Source organism: Polypterus senegalus, chromosome 6 (genome assembly GCF_016835505.1).
Source record: "Polypterus senegalus isolate Bchr_013 chromosome 6, ASM1683550v1, whole genome shotgun sequence".
In the NCBI taxonomy this organism is placed as follows: Eukaryota; Metazoa; Chordata; class Cladistia; order Polypteriformes; family Polypteridae; genus Polypterus; species Polypterus senegalus.
The window spans coordinates 38,690,833-38,712,917 of record NC_053159.1 but is presented as its reverse complement, the minus strand read 5'-3'; the positions used below and the strand labels follow the sequence as shown (position 1 = coordinate 38,712,917).

The 22,085-nt window shown below is 34.7% G+C and overlaps 1 protein-coding gene across 3 annotated transcripts in view; it reads left to right on the top strand.

Annotated features, from left to right (window-relative positions):
* The window catches only part of sf3b1 (splicing factor 3b, subunit 1), a 62,202-nt gene that overhangs the window by 5,542 nt on the left and 34,575 nt on the right, over nucleotides 1-22,085 (top strand). The window contains exons 2-6 of one of the 3 annotated variants that reach the window (XM_039755873.1): nucleotides 8,494-8,666; nucleotides 10,159-10,260; nucleotides 10,914-11,028; nucleotides 13,839-13,918; nucleotides 14,677-14,859. In XM_039755873.1, coding sequence (XP_039611807.1) covers nucleotides 8,494-8,666; nucleotides 10,159-10,260; nucleotides 10,914-11,028; nucleotides 13,839-13,918; nucleotides 14,677-14,859 — 653 coding nt within the window. The other 2 variants (XM_039755875.1, XM_039755874.1) reach the window with 2 other exon arrangements.

Here is a 22,085-nt window from a genome sequence, read left to right as displayed (position 1 = left end):
TGAGACCCAAGTAAAACAGTGTGTTGTGACTGTTGCTGAGGACATTGCAATGTTTCAGAGTTATGAATCGTAATAGATCAATGTGCATTTGCCTTGATAAGAGATCATCTCTGAATTTGAAATTGACCGAAAATTCCAGCAAAAGTGAAGCAATAATTAATGGCTTTATTGTATCATATTTAGTTGAAAGAGCTATGACACTGCAATTGATGGCAACAGTTAAGAACGTTAAAAAAAAAAAAGTGAGACTAATTTTGAAAGAACACAGTTTTTCCTTTTTGTCATGTGTAAGACAAATATTAATCCTGAAACTTCAAAAATGCGGTTCATATTTTTGAAGAACGAAGAAATACAAATTAAAATACATTTGCGATTAGAAAGATTAATAAACATTCATGTCTTTGGCTAGATTCTTGGCCACAAACTGTCTCCAATTTTTTCTGCGTTTTTATATATAATTCATCTCTCAATCTTAAAAATAAAATAAAATAAATAAAAAATAAAAAAAATGCAAGGTCCACTTTATCCTGCCTCCTTCCACCTGTAATGAGCATAAAAACCTATTTCTGAGTTGTGATTCATTTTCTTCACCAAGGTTCAGAAGATTAATGTCCCAGCCAATCGTTAATTTAAGCTGAGGTACTACGTGTTTACGTATTTCACAAAAAACTTGTACTAAATGATGGATTGTTGAGCATTTATTTGGATCAACTTACAAAAAAATACTCTCTTTTGGGCGATGCAAAAACAGAATGCAAGTAACTTGTATTTTTTAAATCTCATTGTGTTCTTGTCAGTCTGTGCAAAATTGTGTGTTAGCTGAGGTAGCTAAAAAAAAAGTGTAAATGCATTTGTGATGTGTGCAGGTGGGATGTCCTCTGAAGGTGATCAATCTTTGGCTATGATGCAGACATGTTAACAATGGAGGCATGCCAACTTTGATTATATGTAGTGTATGTTAGCCAATCATTCCAAAATGTACATTAAATACAAATAATTTAGAGAATGAAGACAAACTAAAGAGAGGCTAGCAAACATGCATCATCGTACAGTGAAATGAAACTCTCATGATATCTCTCACCTCTTATAAAAGTGAAGCATATTATTGTATGTTCTGAACATGTGTGCCAACTTCTGTAGAGCTGCTTGATGAAACCTGTTGATTCTGTAGCATGTAAATAGAACATAATCTATAAATGCAACTTTTATTATTACTTGTGCTCTTCTAGTAATTAGGTAATACAAATTCTTCTCACAAAGCTGTGTGCTGTAAACAACTAATTATTGAAATGATACTAACAATTATTGACCCTCCATGTTGATTTTTTCCCAGTTAAAATTGTTTCTGCCCAATGCAGTCAAACGTCAAGCAAAGTGACACCTTTTATTGGCTAACTAGAAAGATTTCAATATGCAAGCTTTCAAGGCAGCACAGGCCTCTTGCCTGAAGAAGAGGCCTGAGCTGCCTCGAAAGCTTGCATATTGTAATCTTTCTAGTTAGCCAATAAAAAGGAATCATTTTGCTTTACTTCTTATTGCATCCATAATGGCTAACATAGCACAACACCTAGTATTTCTGCCCTATGAAAAAAAGTCCATAACACACTCGTGAGTTATTTATTGGTACATTGTGCTTTGTTTGAAGTTAAAATAAAAATTAAATATGGCTGAACTAACTGGAGATTCAAATGATGTAACTACAGTAATCAACTCAATTTGACACAATTCAAATGGATCATGAGTGTAAAAATACGTTAAAAATGAGTTCTGTTCTGCTTGTCTAGGCAACACAGTTCCAAAATGCACGATGAATTATGATTGTTTTCACGATGCAGACAGGTTTGTTGATAATAATGACCCTAACTAGCCATCTAAAAGTTTGACGAGACCAGGATTAATATGCAAAAACAGCTGTAAAATACCGCAATGATGAATAGCATGGCTGGACTACTACATAGCTGAAATGAGTGCAAGGTAAAACAACTGATCATCTAGTTTTAAATGTAATTTTTTTGCTTTTGAATGAGACTTTTTCAATCTATTTGATTTATATACAGTTATTTTTCACAAATGTCACCTACTTTTTCACTATGAAATGCTGCACTGACGGCAGTCTTTCATGTGCAGTCAGAAATCTGTTTTCATTGTTTATTTATTTGATATAAATAATGCAAGAATCTTGTGGTCTGAATGTGTGACAACTTGATGGGTTGTACCTTTATAAGAGAAAAGCATTATGGGAGGTACTTGAATTTGTTCTTTTTTTTTTTTTTGACCTTTCTCTCTTTTTTCCTCAAGGGTTATGAATAATGCGTGCAATTAGCAACCACATTTGAAACCAGCAGTCTCTCTTATGTGTCCCCATTTGAAATTGAAACAGTGTGGCTATATTAAAGATTTTTTTTTAATTAAACAGATGGCTCTTTATGGAGAGTCATGTGCAGCAGGGTTAGTATTTTATTTAATTTTTAGTATTTTTTCATTTGTTGTTTTTTGAGACAATAGTACATCATCTCTGCATATCACAAACCCGGGCCTGAATTTCATGCGCGACCAAAAGAGGGAATCTCTTCCAATCCCATACCCACAACCAACCCCCACATTACACCTCCCTCCAATGTAAAATTAAGCATACCGTTTATAAAGAAAAAACGTTATGGACTACCTGATTCTACCTGATTTATCTTGACATGTGCATGTAAAAAATAACATTTTTACTACATTAAGTGGAAAACAAGTACTGGTTAAAATTAACACTAAAAATTCAAAAAGTTATATCATTGCTAAATGAATTATTAAATTCCAAGGTATTTTGTGATATTTTTGTTTACAAAACACTTTTTTTGTCAAACTTGAGGATATTACACAAGTTAAGGATGCCTCACTTAAATAACCTTTATTTTCCAATCGAGGCTCAGTCAGTTCCTTGAATGGCAAGTGTATCTCACTAACTAAAGCTGGGCTCGGCCATCTATGATTATGTGTGCACTAGTGAGAAGAAAGCTATAAAGGCTTTGAGGCAATCCAGATCAGTGCCTAAGTACATTATGGTTCTGAACCTGTGCATTGTATGACTAAACATTTATGGTATTATTCACATAAAAATAAGTATTAATTTGTGAAATCATAAGTGAAACACATGTTCTGTAGCAGTATGAAGCGGATTTGGCAGCAGTTGAAAATTATATGCGAGAGCATACACTGAATTTATATACTGTATTATTATGCAAACATATATTGCACATACATTGTGTTTGCCCCCATCATGATGTCAGATTGGGCAGTAAGACTGGCCATACATGTCAATTTCATGAAATGCCAAAACGTTTGTACCAACCTTAAAACTATTTGTTACACACAGTCTGAGCTGCCTTGTTTATCAGATTTTCAAGGAAAAGGCATGCCATGCATGACCCCAAAAGCATGCCTGACTTTTTATGCATTGAATGTAACCACACACATCTGTATTAAAATCATCTCAAAAACCAGGCCAGACTTGACAAATTTTTTGACAAATAGAGATGTCACAAAAACCATTACTTCGGTACCAAGGTTCCGAAAATGTAACTGTACCAGCTTTTTTACAGTATTGGTTGTACTGTACTTGTGTGACTGCAAATAAAAAAAAATACTTTGAAAGTCACAATTAAACAGTACATGATAAAAACTAAGTAAAAAAGTACATATAAAAATCGCTCGCAGTTGTTTGTACAGCACTGCATCAACACATGTTTAAAAGAAAAAGCAGAAGACATGTCTGGAAATGCTTTGTGTTTGTATGGGAAATTTTTTGTGCTTGTTGTTTATATAAAAAAAATCAAAAAACAAATAAAGTAAAATACACACACACTGGCTTGCTTTAGTGCCACATTTACCCCATTATGGAGTTAAATCAGAAAACGATTTATGCGTACTTAAAACGTGAAATAACATTACCGGTCAAATGAGGTGTAATTTTTTAACTCTTATTGTCACACATTTGTAAGGATATGAAAAGATACAGAGAGTAAGCATTTTTAATAGAATCCTGCACCGTCCGGATAAATGAGATTTTTACAAATGTCCATCAATTCAAGCTAGAGGTGTGCAACAGTGGCAAAAAAAATATATATCTCGTTATTTTCTGGGACTTGGACAATAATGGTAGACAATATTTTGCATTTTTTAAAAATGTGTTTGCGAACGTCTTCTTGATCTAGCTTGATCTTGTTAAGAAACTTTTTGTAGTTTACTAATGAGATAAATGGAAACAACAGTTCAAACAGGTCTTGTTTATTTACTTAAAACTGAAGTAAAATAACACAAACATTAAAATCACCAGTCAAAAGTTTTTCTGAGATTAAACAGTGCAAGTATGAGTAAACCATTTCAAAGTGGTCTACAGGATTTACGCAAAAGACTAACAAAACTGTTACAATGAGAGCATGTTAAACAGAGCCAACTGTTAATGTCAGCAAGATATAAATCTTAATAAATATACATAAATAAATTGCCTTTTACAGTGTGTGTGTCTGTGTTTTTCTGCTTGTACCTTGAGTGATTTAGACCGGTCATGGACAGCTGACTCCTGAAGCTTTTTGTATTCTTCATATTCTGTGCAGTGGTTTGCAGACTGTGAAACAAGTTAATTGTCATGCTGTCTTTAACGGTAACAGATTTCTGATATAGTTTGCAGATTTCCATCTTTTGAGCAACATCAGTCTTTTCAATGCCAAACCACCTCCATGCAAGTGATGATGATCCACGTTTTGCAATTAAGTCTAACAACATAGATTGTGTGCTGTCATTAAAACAATTAATACATTATTGTAGACAATACATATTGCATACTAAATGTTCAAGCATCTGTCCAGGTTGCATGCAGGTTAATGTCACAGGTCCTGGAGGAGGCCCATACACACGCCCATAATTACACATATGCCAAACATTCCATCAAGAAGTGGCCAGCTGTTCTCTTTTCCTATTTGATTGTCTGCTCCCTCTTCAAAATTGACAAATAAGATTTCTCCAAACTCCGGTCTACATCATTTGCATTTCACACCCAGCCATAGCCTGCTAACTACCGCTCTGATGGTCCTAGCTAAATATAAGTGCTACTCAAAAGTAGGGATGCAACGATTAGTCGACATAATCCATGACATGGACTACAAAAAATTGTTGATGCAGATTTTTTTTTTTGTCTCCGCGTCATAAACAAAACCTTCAATAGAGGCTCCAGTCACAAAGAACCACATTGGGTTTTGTAACTGCAATGCACTACATGAACGTCTGGGGCAGTATTGTTGTTTGTCAAGACTGCACACAGTCCTACCAACGAAGAAGAACGTCTGAGGAGAAGAAGAATGTAGAGGAAAATAAACGTGGTTGCAATGGCGAGTCGGATAGAGTACGGGGAAGGAGATGGAAAAAAAATTAGACAGAAACTTTCTAAAGTGTGGGAGCACTTCACTGAAAAAGAAAAAAAGTTGAATGCAGATTATGTAAAGCAGAGCTTTCTTTTCACGGCAGCACCACTGCGATGCATGGACATCTGAAGTGAAAGCGCCCTAGAGATGTGATGCCGCCGTCTCTTGAGAATTTATGCTGGTGCAGTTAGTTAAGGTCGGATCAGGAGAGTAGGAAGAGCGTGAATGAGACTGAGAAAATAAAATAAAAAAAGCTAATTTTTACAAGTAACAAATTTACACCGCAAATGAATATGAATAATGTTGCATCCATGCCACAATGTTTTCCGAAATGTACTATAAGTTCATAAAATGAATAATTCCAAATATCATATATACCTATGTGTCTGTTTTTTTGTCAGTGTGGCTTTGACATCCATGCCTTAAGGCGCATACTAATTCAGCGTAAGCAGGAACACTCAATAAAACTGCATAATAAAAAAATCAAGTGACAATGAGATACGAATAAGGCAGATTCGCCAGCGTTTGTGTGTCAGCTTTTATCCATCCAGATCAGAGAATTTCCAGTTCGATTGTCTCATAACACCACTCACATCTACAGTTATTCCCAGTTTCAGATAAAAATTAAGCATCAGATCCCTGGGGGTGCGGTAGTATGTATCGTGATCATGACTGAGAGTAAAATAAAAGTGAAAAAAGGTAACTTTTACAAGTGCTATACATTTAATACAGTGGCTGTTACTGACACAAATCAAATGTATGTGTTTATTGTATAATATTAACAATAAGAGCAACTCACTACTCAAAACGGTAAATATACGAAGCAGTCAGGATCGAACCGAGGACTCTTGGTTATAAGTCAGCAATTCCTACTGCTGCACCACGGAAGCTATTGTATCGTCCTTGAACCTTTTGTGAAAGTGTTTATTTGATCTTTGCACTTTAGGCTTTACACATTATATAGTTTGTCTACATTTTGTCATTTATTACTAAAATATGAAAAATGTTTCAGTTTTAACGATGTATTTTTTGGTCAAGTTAAATGCACTTTTTTGTTTAAAGACTACGTGCACTTTAGTTTGTATTGTTTAATGTATTTGTTTTTTATTGTGATGGTCACACCAATATAAAATCATCTGATTTTCAAATTCATATATTTCACTGGTTATTTTAATTTGATTATTATTAATTTTAAATCATGTTAATGCAGAGACATCAGGGTGACTTTCACAGGTTGAGAGACGTGAGCAGATGAGGTAAGACATGCACTGGAGCCCAGAACAGGATGTGCAACCACAGGTCGCAGGCATCAAAATAGTCAGGCATGAAATAATTGTGACTAATCTAAAAATAAATTGAACGATTAGCCGACTACCAAAATAATCATTAGTTAACTCAAAAGGGGGTTAATTACAGATTTCAAAATCCACTACATAATAAAACACTAAGGTCTGTGTGTGTGTGTCCAGTCCCTCAGAGCAGTTTGTCAAGTTTTGACTGTGTTGTGATTGGTGAGTTTGGCTTTGTGCTGTGATCGAAGGAGGAAGTGTGACTGTGAGACTAAAGGAGTAGCATTATGTAGTAATGAATGAGAAGTATTAAAGTGGACATGGTGCAACCAAGGCTCCCAGAAAAGAGATGCTGAATGCAGCCCCAAGGGGATGTGGCTGCTCCTCCGAAACCCCCCTCTTAAACAGTGATTCAATGGGAACCAAATACAATTTTTTATCTCCTCTTCGCTAGATCAGCTGGAGACTTGCTGCTGCTGCCATGCCACGTGATCTGCATCTCGAACATTTAAAGGCCTGTACTGCAGCTGTCCTTTGGTCTCACTTCCTTGTCTATCTTCACCCAGGCATCCTCTTATTTATTCTTTATGCTTTATTATGCTGTTTACAAATAAAGTTTCTGTTTCTTGAAAACCCTGAATGAATCTGTGCAACTGTGTTACCCTAGCGTGACAAAGGTGTGAATGTATTAAAGTAGCTTTTCTAGCTTCTTGTAAGATGACTCCTATGATTCTTTATTTATCAGTTTTACTCCTCTTTCTTTCATGTAAAGGTTAACATTATAGTCATATCTTGCTCTCTTGTAAAAGAAGCCTTGACTTGCTTTGTTTACTTTACAGGAAGTTCACTGCAAAAAATAAATAAATAAATAAATAAAAAAGTGCAAGTGGGAGTTGCCTTAATTACCAGAATACCTCACATAAAGGGGCACTGCAACTAAATTACCATAAAGCCTAGAAAAGCAGGGGCTGAATCACAGACTTGAAGGAGTCATTGCATGCAAGTGATATGCAACAAAGCCCTAAATATGACAGCTTTAATATACCTACCAATACTATGTCCCAAACATTATTGGTGTCCTGAAATAGATGAACCATTACTAAAAGGTGTTGTAAATTCCACATGGTGTGATGTGACGTGTGCAAATACCCTTAAAGTCTGCAATGTGCACTTTAGTCATGTCTGAATATTTGATATATAATTTTAAACTGTAGAGCAGAGGGGTAAATCTGTGAAAAATGTCTTTCTCCCAAACATTCTGGAGAGCACTGGGCTACCTTATCATTATTGTCGGTTCTTGAAGCAGAACAAATAACCATACTGTCATATGGGGGATTGGCCCTCTTCAAAGTCCAAGGATGCAGTCATAAACAGTTTTAGAGATGGGGTTTCTTTGTAATTGTTTGTTGCCAAAGGTAACAGAGTGCTCAGTCCTGTCTCTTTTGCATCAAGTTAAATGAGTTTTAGATCTGTGAATATGATCATGTAACAGCAGGGTCAATAATAATGATGACCACAAAATGTATATGTTTGGGCTCATAGTAATATGATTATGCTGTTAAACAAGTCATGTTATGCCTTAGAGTTAAAATGTGTAGGCTATATTACTGTATTTTTCCTGTAAATAGTGAATTAACAATATTTTTTTACTTTGTTGGGCAAAATATTTTCTGGTCCTATTCCTAGCACTGATTATTTGTATTCTTAACATAGTTGACAAAGGTTGTCTTATAGAAGCATTTATGGTTAACCGTGTTTGATAAGTCATTTCAGTCTGCCCTATGTCTGTTTCCCCCTAGATATTGAAGCTCAAATCCTTGAAATCCAGGGTAAAAAAGCAGCTCTCCAAGAAGGAGGAGATGGCGGAGTAGGTCTTGACTCCACAGGCTACTATGACCAAGAAATCTATGGAGGTAGTGACAGTCGATTTGCTGGCTATGTGACCTCAATTGCTGCAAACGAACAAGAGGATGTGAGTTTAAACACTTTTTTTTTTTTTTTAATACAGTGTGTAGTTAAAGATTGTTAACCTGGATGAAGAGTTTTTTTTTAACATTTGACATTTTCATATTGAAAACAGCATGTCAAATTTTAATTTAGTAGCCGCAAATGTTGCCACTGTACTTAACCAGAATATTTATGTAAGTATGAAATCTTGTGCAGGCAGTAAGAGAGTTTATTTTTAATCAGATTTTTTAATGAAAAATATCAGTTGACATCAGTTGCTTGTTTATCTTCCTGGGATATTCAATTAGTGTTACATTTCTGAACACCCTAATGCGGTACTTGTTCTCTTTTTTTATGATGTTTTTTGGTACTAGGGTTTTATATCGTGTTAGCCATTGTGAATGTAGTTAGAAGTTAAGCAAAATGACACCTTTTATTGGTTAACTAAAAAGATTACAATATGCAAGTTTTTGAGGTAACTCAGGCCCCTTCTTCAGGCAAGATGTAAGATTATTCTGAGAAACATTTTAATGTAATTTTCAAACCGCTTAATTTTCTGCAATATGTTAAATATTTGGTCTGTGTTAATTTTTTAACAGAGTACATTTTCAGTTTATAAATTTATAGCTCAATACACAATTACAGATAATTAATAAAAAAGGTAATCATCCATCCATTCATCCATCTGATATGGTGGAGTTAAAGTCTATGCTGGGCACAAAGCAGATACCTGTCCTGAATGGGATGGCAGTTAATTGCAGGGATCCATTAGTAAAGTTTTATTGAGCAACTCCTAAATTAACAGATTTTTTTTTTTTTTTTAATAAATGATCTAAACTTACCAGAGAGTATTTCTTGCTAATTTATGACCTCTAGCTTTTGCAGAAATACTAAAGTTGTAATGCTATAAAAAGTACAGTACTGTTGTGTACAGTGAAAGAATGATGTAATTAAAAAAAAAAATCCATACATGAAACACAGCCATTTCTACAAACAATTTTGTCATCTTATTAATGAACAAATGGTTCAAATGAACCGATTCCACTAAAAAATGGGGTTGTTATTAAGTATTATACTGATTTTGGTTTGCTAGCTACCTTTAGCAAAAGTGGAAATATAAACACAGCTGAATGAAGGTATATTTGGGAGAGACCAGAGATCATACATATTAAATATGAGGTTGGTAAATAGACATTTTAATTTTCACTTTTATGAACAGTGATTTAAGCTCTTCTGTTATACCATTCATCTCTGGAAACAAACGTCTTTAGGGCCAACTTTCAGACATCACTAATCTTTTAAATGGTCTTTCTGACTTTATTTCTATAAATTTGTGTTTACAAATGGATTGATAACAGTAATACGGTACTGTAATGGATAATTTATAATCCGAATATTTGGTCATTTTTATATTTCCCTGAATTTATTTTCTTTGTCATGTTATTAATTATATATTATATGTATGTGTATGTGAGAGTGTGTAATTTTATAAGTTCTTTTCATTTTCTTTTCAATAGGATGATGATGAAGACTCATCTACTAGTCTACTGGGGCAGAAGAAACCAGGCTACCATGCTCCTGTGGCATTACTTAATGATATCCCTCAGTCATCAGAACAAGTAAGAACTCTTTTCCATTCTGCACAGTATAAGTTGAGTCTTGCAATATGATAGGCTTGTGCTAGAATTGGTGTGTTGTATATTTAATCTCTGTGATACTATTTTTAAGATTCATCCATGTAAATGTATATCACTATTGTTTAATAGTCCTGAAAATCTGTAATTATGAATTGAAATAACCTCCACCTTTCATGCTGATCTTTAATATGTCTGTTTAATCTTAAGCAACTTTTTTTTTTTTTTTAATGTTTTTCTTGTGTTCTGTTGATGCATACTTTTAAGATTCAGTGTTACTATAGAAAGCTGACTTATCTTTGATTATCATATTCATGGAATTAAGGAGTAACTATTGAAATTGTTTCAAAAGTTGGATTATCTACTGCATAAATTTACAGTTACCAAATTGGTAAGTGTGGAATCTTATGCCAGGTTATTTAACTGCCATAAGATAGCACACAGTGTGGTACAGAGTTATTTGCAATACCTTGTTGATGTTTTGTCCTACAACATTGTGACTTTCAAAGTTGTTGTGGAGGCTTCTTTGTTTTCATTTTAAGACCGATTCTTAGTACTCAGTTTTGACAAACTTATCTTTTCAGTAAAATTTTTAGTCCACTATTGTTAAATGTGTTACTCTTTTCTCTTGTCCACAGTATGATCCCTTTGCAGAGCACCGCCCACAGAAGATTGCTGAGCGTGAAGATGAGTACAAAGCCCGTCGACGGCAGATGATCATTTCACCTGAACGCCTCGATCCGTTTGCAGATGGTAAATATGATCTCTAGCAAAAGTCTCCATACTTTTCTGTATATATCATTGGTCAAACCATCAGTGATCTGTCTTTGTCACTATGAACACATAGTTTAATCATTGACTGTATCCAATGAGATTTGCACGTCTTGTATTAAGGGTAGTTCATTTAAAGTCAAGATGATAATTGGGCAGATGCATGTGTTTTTAAAATAAACTGATATCTTTGCCATTGTAAATGTATAAACTTAGTTTTTGGGAATCTTGGATTCATTCTCTTTTTCAGTCAGGTCTAAGCTCTTGGAAAGGTATAGATGCAGTTCACAGTGATAATAGACAGTTTTCCCCACTTTATTTCGTGGTCGTCTAAATTTGTAGGTGCGGAGTATGTTAAGTGTTAACCATTTATTCTGCCGTAGGTTTTAAAGATTGTTACAGGGAAAAATATATTTGTCTTATATTAATGTTTTCCCTATGGATATGTGATGTCAGCTTGATGTATGTTTATTTAGTAAGGTTGATTTGCCTGTCATTTATACACAGGGCAACCTTTTGTACATGGCTTTGAAGCCATGTATGGCGTCAAGTGTCTAGTTATACATACCTTTAAGGAGAACCCGTATAGTTTGCGACTCGGGACATTACATTTTGTGTTCTTAGCTGAAATCAGCTTATATCTTATATCTAACATTTGAAATAGATTGCATGCAAACCTTAAATAGGCTTGAAGATAGGTCATATGTTTGGAGATAAAGGTGATTTTCATCTCTAGCTGTAAGAAATGCTGAGAGACTATGCATACTGCTGTATTACTTAGTGATATAGCAGTTGAATCTTCTAATTTATATTGGCTTCTGTTATTTGTGCAATCAATCAAGTATTCATCAGGTACCAAATGTTTAGAAATGTGGGAATTAAAAGTAAATTTTTCCCAGTTTACCACTAATTTTCAAATTTGGAGACAATTCCCTGCTACAGAAAATTTTTGATGTAGTGGTTGTTCTAGACTATGTTGGAACATTATGTTGCAGAATTTGTTTCCCTGAGCTTGTCTTGTAAATACAGTTGTAAACAGCAGTTTGCAATGCTACATTTCCATAGATTGTTAATTTCCCTCAGAAAGGTGAAGTTCAGCCTTTAGACTGTTACAGAATATGTACAAATTTGTCTCTCTCATTTAAATGTCAGTGAGCGGCAAGTTAGTTCATGCTATCTTTTCCTAAAGAAAAAATATTGATTTGTTTTTACTTTCCGCTTTTTTTATACTCTTTTGACAGATATATTTTCTTATATCTGCAATAACTTACGCTAGTAGGTCAAGTAGTTGAAAGCAACATTCCTGTGTTTTGTTAAAGACATTTTAACATTCTAGTTGCATTAAAAAGAAATCGGCACCTGCAAAATGTTTTAAGTGGTTTCAAGGACTGTAAAACATTGCCTGACACAATTTTGTCATTCTAAAGGTTGAACTGTGAAAGAAGTTGCAGTTGTATGCAGCCATATTTATGAGCTCAGAGTAAGATATATAAAACCTGCATGAAGCTGACTGGGTAATGATTATAGGAAACTCAATTCTGTAATACAAACAAGAACTGTAATACAAGCAATTGTGTACCACAATTCCACAGGCCCATACTAACTGTCCTTAATTTCTCTCCTACAGCAGTACTGCTATGCCAGTCCTGTCTGCATTCTTAAGGGTGCAGCTCAACACATCCTGTGTAGGTTATGGTGAACACAAAAACTTTCTTCCAAAGGAAGTGCTTTCCCAATTGTTAAGGGGCCACAGCTTTAGTGGCATGGTTTACAATGGTGTGTGTTGGGGGGTGGGGGTTGTGGGATGGATTGTTGACGACTTAATGTACATGCAGCAGCTACACATCTATCTTTGTAGCCCATCATTTTCTGTAGGAAAAGCCATTTAATAATGGCTTGTTTAGAAGTACCAACACACATAGTCATCAAGCAGAACTGACTTTTGAACCATCTGAAATATTTATGTATTTTCCAATAGACCTTAACACTTATAGTTATAATTAACTCAGATGGTGTTTTTTTAAATAAATGTTTTCTTATATTTTAGTATTTATTGGATTAAAATAACTTTTGAGTATGCTTAATTTAACTTAGTTGAACTTTTATGTTTAAAGATTAAATCATCTGCTAAAAATATTTCCACTTCACACCCAGAAACATTTTAATTTTCTAAATCAATTTTTAATGCTTTAACTTATTTCATTATACAGAAATGTATTTTTCATTACACTTCACTTAACTATATAGCTCAAAACTACTTTAAAGAAACCTCCCAGGAATATTTGAAGTGTTTACCTGTTTATGGATAAGACACTGAACGCATTTTCTTTAGTAACGTGATAGAAGGTATGCTGTGTTTTTGAGTTCAAACCCTTTCTAAAGTGTTACTAATGGTAAAGAGATAATTTTCTAGGCTGCTTTTCTGCCGGTTGAAGTCAGACACTGATGAAGGACACCAGGCTCAAAAAGTGTACGTATTCCGGAGAGCTCTGCCTAGGACTCCAGCGCAGATGATGGCTTTTACCTCTGTTTAACTACTCTAATACATGAACATTTGAATTGTACTTGTGTTTTTAAATTTTTATTTTTATGAGACCAGATTTTTTTAAAACAAAGACAATATTGTTAGTTTTAAGTCATGAGTTTTTAAGTAAATGTAAATATTAGTTAATTTAATGTACTAATATTTTACATCCTGCCAAATGCTGCTTTAAAAGTCTTAACTTGTGATGTGATTTGGTCTTTGTGGCAGTACTGAGATTCCCCTGTTTTGTTCGTGCTCTTTTCCACAGGAGGGAAAACTCCAGATCCTAAACTTCAAGCCAGAACCTATATGGATGTCATGCGTGAACAGCACCTAACAAAGGAAGAGGCAAGTTTTTTAAAAATTTACTTGCACTACACTTAGATATAATATTCTAATTTTTTCATCTTACATCTTCATTGTATGTCTCTCTTGGGTTATTAGGAGTATCATGTAAGTGTGAATGATGCACTCGTCACTTAACAATCATTAACTCCTCTTAAACCGCATATTTGTCAGAATGTCTACATTTTACCAGTTTTATAGTTGAGTAGTCAGTTGATTAATACTTTATCAGTTAATCAGAGTTTTATTCACGTGTTCAAAAAGCCTATCTTTCAAATAGTATAGCATATGTTTATATACTGATAGCCATGTACAAGAAATATGTTTTTATGAAGTTTGTAACACCCATCACATTAAACTCATCCGATGTAATTTACTCCACTGCACATGTAGGAATAAAAACATTTTGGAAATTGATAATGCTTAATAACACACTTCCCAGTTCGATTTGTGAACTTTTATTTTTAATCTTGAGATCCTCTAAAATTTTAAATCGTATTTCTCTCACATCCCTCTCTGTGACCATGCAAATGTGGAAAAGCTACAAGAATGGGTAACTACACAGCTGCTGGTAGGAAAACATAAGCAAGTGTGACAAGACACAACAACCTTGCCATCTGTTAAGCCTGACAGATGTATTTACAGTGTATTGATAAAATGAATCTTATAGTAGCTAGAAGTAAAAACAAAATGGTATCATTGTTGCAAACTGTGTTTCTGATACCCTTCAGCTTTAACCATTTATTTGTTTATTTTAACAGAAAGAAATACGTCAGCAACTGGCCGAAAAAGCTAAATCCGGTGATCTTAAAGCTGTTAATGGGTCAGCAGTATCCCAAGCTGCGGCAGCTAAACGCAAACGTCGATGGGATCAAACTGCTGAGCAGACACCTGGCAGTGCTAATGCTACTCCCAAAAAAGTGTCCAGTTGGGATCAGGCAGATGTGAGTTATGTTTAATTTTACTTATGGTTGAATTGAAGGGTAAGATGTCCTGTGTGCATGTTCACGGGTTTGTTTTTTGGGGGTTTGATGTAAATGATTTTACCGTTTCACTGTGATATCATAGAGTGTTAAATAAGTACATTTTAAATTGTATTTGACAGTTGAAGTGTTGAACTTGGTTAGGACACTTTTACATTAACACTTTTAGGTTCACCTGCCGTGCTGCTGCTGTTAATCATGCGCGGTCATTGCACCAGTAGATGGAGTTTTAGATAAATGTACTTTTCTGAATTTTGATTGTTTTTTCACAATAGTGTAATTTTAGGGATTCTCCGATCAGGTGTGTTGTTTTTTTAATGCCGATATAGATCAGATTTCATATTACTATATCAGTCAATTCTGATGCCAAATCTTTTTTTTTCTCCTCCTCTGTCACTTTAACCAGACACAGAAGTGTTATTTACTATATTTAGTTGTTAACTTTAGTATTTATATAATTAAACTGTAGACTACAGGTGTTTTCGTTTTCTGTTAATAAAATGAAATTATGTAGGCATATTGTTCAGTGACCATACAAATTCTAAATTAAATAAATTTCTTAAAATACATACTTTAACTAAAAAATATGTACAAAGATATTTATCCAAAAAGGAAATGCTTTTCGTTATTACAAGCTGTCATATTGTTTGTTTTTTTTCTGTAATGTACTTATCTGAAGTTTAAAAAAAAAAAAAAAAGTTTTCACCATATCTCTAACCCCCCAAAAAAATCTGTTATATTTAACATGGATTTTTTTGATTTATCTAAAGAGTTAAATCCAGTTGAGCCTCTTCAGTTCTCACCATTTTCTGATGAGTTTTAACCTTGTTAAAAAAACAAAACTTGAATATATTAGTGAAATCAACTGGCCAACCTGGCACACTGGGTCATCCGTTGCACAGTGCAAACCAAACTAACATGTTTAAAGGGCACGAGAGAGTTGAATTGCATTAAGTTAAATTGCATGTTATACTTAGCCCATACATAAGTAAAATAGGTAAATTCATTGAGTAACTTGGCCTGTTTTTAAGGTGATGCGGAAAAGAAGACACCACCTTTCAGTTGAAAAATATATACAGTGATCCCACGCTATATCGTGCTTCGACTTTCGCGGCTTCACTCCATCGCAGATTTTAAATGTAGGCATATCTAATTATATATCATGGATTTTTCGCTGGTTCTCTGCTTCTGACAGAGGGGCTGTTCGCACACTGGCCTAGAGGATACGGAAGCTCCTCTTAAAAAATGTTGAAAGACTACCTTCACATTGCTCCCTTCTTGGCAGCTGCTTTTTCTGGCGGTGCTTCGCATACTTAAAAGCCCGAACAGCCCTATTGATTTTTGATTGTTTGCTTTTCACTCTCTCTGTCTCTTTCTGACATTCTCTGCTCCTGACACGCACTTTTTTGAAGAGGAATATATGTTTTCATTCTTTTAATTGTGAGACGGAACTGTCATCTCTGTCTTGTCATGGAGCACAGTTTAAACTTTTGACTAAAGGGTGTTATTTCATGTCTAGAGGGCTCTAACAATGTTAAAAAACGTATTTAGAAGGTTGTAAACAGGTTTTCTATGCTCTAACTACGAAAATATTAAATTTATAAATAAAGAATCCTACTTCGCGGAAATGCATTTATCGCTGTAGAGTCTGGAACAGATTAACCACGATAAACAAGGGTTTACTGTATATTTATTCTCACACTATTATTTGATATAGGCAATTATGTGGTGTTTAAACGTAAATATACAGTACATGCTCTTGTAAGTTTTAATCACCTTAAATCATTAATTGCTGCACAGATTTTTGCTGTTAAAATATACATTTACTTTTTTATGCAGGTGTTTTTTTTTTTCTTCTGTGTTTCAACTAGACATTCATAATTCCTGAGGTGTAATTATAAATATGGACTACCATTTTAATTAGTACTTGTGCTGTATGACGCACAGCAAAAAGTAATAAACACAATACAAACCTTAAAAAAAAAAAAATCCTATTTTTTACTAAGCAGCAATTTCAAATTCTTTTTTTTTTCCTTGTTCCAATTAAAAGTGTAAGCTGCTGCATTTTAAACAAGTTTGCTGTCCAAGCTGAAGCAGTGTCCATTGTAATTTAATGGACAAAATTAAGGTCTGAAATCCTTAAGGAAGCTTATCTTGCCGTTTGTCTAATTGCACAGGACAACTTCTCTGATTAGTTTTCTTCAGTTTATTACTCCACATTCTTTTATGTAAAAGCTAATATGCCGATTGCCTCTCATTCACTGTTAAAACAAGCTTTCACTCTCTGCACTTGTTTACACTGCAGGAAGTTTGCTGCAAAAGAAAAAAAGACATGTGCTGACTCAATGGCGGTAATACCTTGCGTAAAGGAAAACTGTAACTAAATTGCCATAAAGCTTTGAAAAACGGGCTGAAAATATTGTTTTTTTGTGGTCGGCCTTTTTACCGATCACCGATAGTTTTTTTTTGTGATAATTGGCTGATTCGTTTGGCTCATGTTTGATCATAGCATCCCTACGTATTACAACAACATTTATTTATCTAGCACATTTTCATACAAACAGTAGCTCAAAGTGCTTTACATAATAAAGAATAGAAAAATAAAAGACACAATAAGAAAACAAAATAAATCAACATTAATTAACATCGAATAAGAGTAAGGTCCAATGGCCAGGGGGGACAGAAAAAACAAAAAAAACTCCAGATGGCTGGAGAAAAAATAAAATAAAATCTGTAGGGAATAAAATCTGTAGGGATTACAACTAATTAATTTTTAAAACAGTTCTCTTTCCATCCTTACAGTCCAAACTAAGACAAGCAGTGTCTCATTTTAATTAAAGGACAAAATAAAAAGGTCTGAATTAAAGTAGCTTTTTGCTGTTTGTCTTACAGCACAGTGTGACTTCTCAGACTCGTTTTTCTCAGTGTGTTACTCCACTTTATATAATGTAAATGCAAATATTCTAATCATGTTTTACTCATTGGTAAAAAAAACATGTATCTCTTTGTTTACACCACAGGAAGTTTGATTTAAAAAAAAAAAAAAAAAAGACTAGTGCTGGCTTAATTACAGTATTACCTCACGTAAAGAAGAAAAGCAAATAATTTACATAAAGCTTAGAAAAACAGGGGCTGAAAAGATTGTTTTTTGTGATTGGAAAATTTTGCATTCACCGAGTCTTTTATAGTGAAAATCAGCCACCGATCGATCAGCGCATCCCTTCCATTTTTAGCTTTAATTCAGCTTGATGCATCATAACTCTTTGAATTATTTTACATTAGTTTTTACTTGTTTTTGTCCTGTTTTTTCTACCTCTTCACTATAATTGAAAATTTTGTTTTAATTTACAGACCTTTTGTTCAGAATATTCTTACTCAGTGGACTATACTTTTGTCTTTTTACATTTCCTGTGTTCCTCCATCAGGTCCAGAATTTCCTCTGTCATCCATTTCTATTTTGCCCATTTATCTATACTAATAAAAGGCAAAGCCCTCACTCACTCACTGACTGACTCATCACTAATTCTCCAACTTCCCGTGTGGGTGGAAGGCTGAAATTTGGCAGGTTCATTCCTTACAGCTTCCTTACAAAAGTTAAGCAGGTTTTATATCGAAATTCTACGCGTAATGGTCATAACTGGAAGCTGTTTTTCTCCATTTACTGTAATAGAGATGAGCTTCAACGCCGTGGGGCGGAGTTTCGTGTGACATCATCACGCCTCCCACGTAATCACGCAGTACATAGAAAACCAGGAAGAGCTCAAAAAAGCGCTGAAGAAAACATGCATTATATAATTGAGAAGGCAGCGAAACAATAAGAAGCGAGCGAGTGACATATACAACCATATTCATGAGTTCTGCTACTTCGGAACCAAAGCACGATGTAAACCTACACTTTAAATTAAGTTCATAGACAGGCTGCCGCTGGCGTTTGTAATTTAGTGCCTGCCCATATAAGGCCGTCCGTCAGCGGCAATCCAATAGCAAACTGCCACGGGTAAATATTCACGGGTGAAGGACTGTGCTTATGGAGAGGAAGATGAGATGGTCAGGGTGGTGTTTGACACAAACTCAGCGAAACTGCGAGAGAAAGGTTTAAGTGCCAGGACTAAGGTAACATTAAATACAGCCATGGACATAGCACGAGATGGCACCAGCACAGCTGGGAACCTTCGATGCATGTACACTGAGTGGCTCACGTGAACTGATGCAGTGCACAGATAAAAAGCAACAGTTCCAAACAGCGCTGAACAAAAACCGAATTACACAATTGAAAAGTCAGCAAAAAATATGAAGCGTCTGATAAGCATATTCATAAATCCAGCTACTGCGGAAACAAAGCACACGGTGGAAAAAGTCAATGTCCCGCTAAAGGAAGACAGTGTTAAAAAAGCCGTGCATGCAGTGTGTCAGGTCTCAGATAAAGAAGACGAGCTGTTTATTGATGCAGTAAGAAACGAATCAATGAAAGAAACCTGTCATCTTTACAACGATTGACAAACACGGAATGTAACTTGAACACAACACATCCTACAAATACGAACCTGATTGAAAGAAATAATGATAATCAAATCCTTGATGACAGCAACACTCAGTAACACTCACAAAACAAATACTGTATATTGACAGTCATGTTACGTTATTTTTAAAATGTTCCCTTTTCTTTTTCTAGCTTTTTAAACACACTACTTCACTGCGATACGCGGGTATATATATATATGTATATATATATATCCCAATCTACATACTCGAATAATGGATACTTTATTCACCATCAATGATTGTTTTGGTAAAGCCATACTCAGTGTATTCATTAGATGAACGGTAAAAAAGTAAGAGCAAGGGGAGGATGACTTATTGAGGCATGCAAGCAAAACCACAATAGCACGCGGGCTCGATGTACGAAAAAATACATCTTTTCAAGTTCTATTTACTCCATATGTGTCAAACTCAAGGCCCGCAGGCAACATCTGGCCCAGCGTGTAATTATATCCGCCCGAGATCATTTTATATACTGTATTATTGTTATTAATGGCCCGGGGATATGAAGCACTGGTAACACAATAAACTACAGATCCCATAATGCAGGGCTTCAGTTGCCTTGCGAACACTTACGCGTCACCGCCGTCTCTTCAGTCGCTTCCTTACTTTTTAAGGAAGCAGCTTTTTCAGAGCTTCTGCACTGTTTTATAAACGAACGATATATAAGAAAGTCCTTTTTTCTTGCTTCGCCAACGAAGCAGCCTTTTTATTTAATTCACGGTTTCTCCGCTGTTTCATTGTTCATTTGTTACGATTGTTTCAGTTATTGTGTAGGTTTTATTTAATCCACGGGTTCTCTTCTGTGTGTCACTGCGGTGTCTTCTTTCGTTTACGACCTTCGCCAAGGAAGCAGAAACTTACAACCACCGAAACTTTGTAACGGCACAAGACTTCAGGTCACATCTCTATAAAACAACCTAATTGAAGCAACTATATTTACTGGCAGTGCCTCAGTGACACAGTTTTTATTTCTCGCATCCCCGTTATACCATCTAATCTCCCATTTTAATTCAAACGCGCCTCAATTTCCAGTAAGGCTCTGCTTCGCAATGACAATTAATAAGTCTCAGGGACAAACACTACAAAAGGTTGGCATTTATTTGAGGCGGGATTGCTTTTCACATGGCCAACTGTATGTTGCATGCTCAAGAGTGAGCTCAGCACACAGCTTAGTCATATTACAACCAGAGGGCCGAACTGACAACGTGGTATACAGAGAGATCCTTAACAATTAATTTTTTACATATTTTCGTTCAGTCTAAAAATTTTTACTTTTTTATTAATAAAAATATTCAGACAGTATTTCACCGCTGCGAAGCGCGGGTATTTTGCTAGTTAATAAATAGTATTACTTTCTTTATTACGTCACAACCTGTTGCAGGTTCACATAGTCTTCTGGCTGTTTATTTAGCTGGTCATCAGATAGTCTTTTCACATAATCGATAAACTTGTTAAAGAATAAAAAATTACAAAACAATATCTCAATATCAAAGTAATAGCACTTCCATTATACATTAGTTTCTTCAGCTTTAAATGAAGATGACAGACCAAGAGAACAGGCCTACTATTGCAGTTGGCACCCAGATAACACTTGGTCTCAGTTACTGAGTTATGAAATCTTTTATTGATGTTGATGTAATCAATTTGGTTTTTGGTGTTATTCGTCATGTCCTTCGGCACAGACTATGGTAATAGAACCAGGTGTTATAATAACCTGATAGTTTTATTCATACCATTCAGTCCAAGTTTCACACTGTCATTGTTTTAACTACTCTGAATTGTCCTACAATGTCTTGAAATTGACCTTCTCCAATCTTTCCATTTAAGTCATCCATAATTACTCTATTTCTTGCAACTGACACTGCTTCATGTGTTTTTTCCCAGATCAGCATAGATATTTTCTTGTTGTTCTTCTGAACTAATATTTCACCCCGGTTTAAAAAACAAAAAACAATCATTGTATACAGAAAGAACTTGGCACTATAATTGGGTCTTATTGCCTTAGGAAATTTTGGGTAATATAGTTAGTCTGTTTTTAAATATAAATATTGTACCATAATTTTCTAAATGCAAAATAAGAGAAGGAAATTAATTCGCTAATTAAACTGTTCAGAAGTAAAACTGACCCAATGCCTTGTGAAACTGGAATTAAAAACTGCAGCCTCAGTGGTGACCCAGGGCTAAACTTTAAAACCCATGCCCTTCAAAAATGTATTTATTTTTATCTAATTTTTTTTCAATATTGGATTGATGAAGGTGTTGGGTGCACTCTTAGAGATGTGGTCCTAATAAATAATACATAGCTCATTAGGGTGTTTTTACGATAGAAAATCAGACACAATTATTATTTAAATTACATTTTCAAATGGTGTGTCCACAAAAAGTCATGCAATTTTTAACCTAATATTTTCTAACTTATTACAATAAATAGGAGCTCAGTACTCCATTATTTAAACTGACATTTGCAAAGGTTGTTGGGGGTAGAGCAGAATTACATTATTGCCAGTGTTAGATTTGTATTTTGAAAAGTACAGTATGTTATATTAAGGGACTACTGTTATTATTAAGGGACTCCTCAGTTACTTGAGCTGCTATGGCACGTGTATCACAGTGCCAAACATGTAGCACAAGGTAAGGGTAATTGT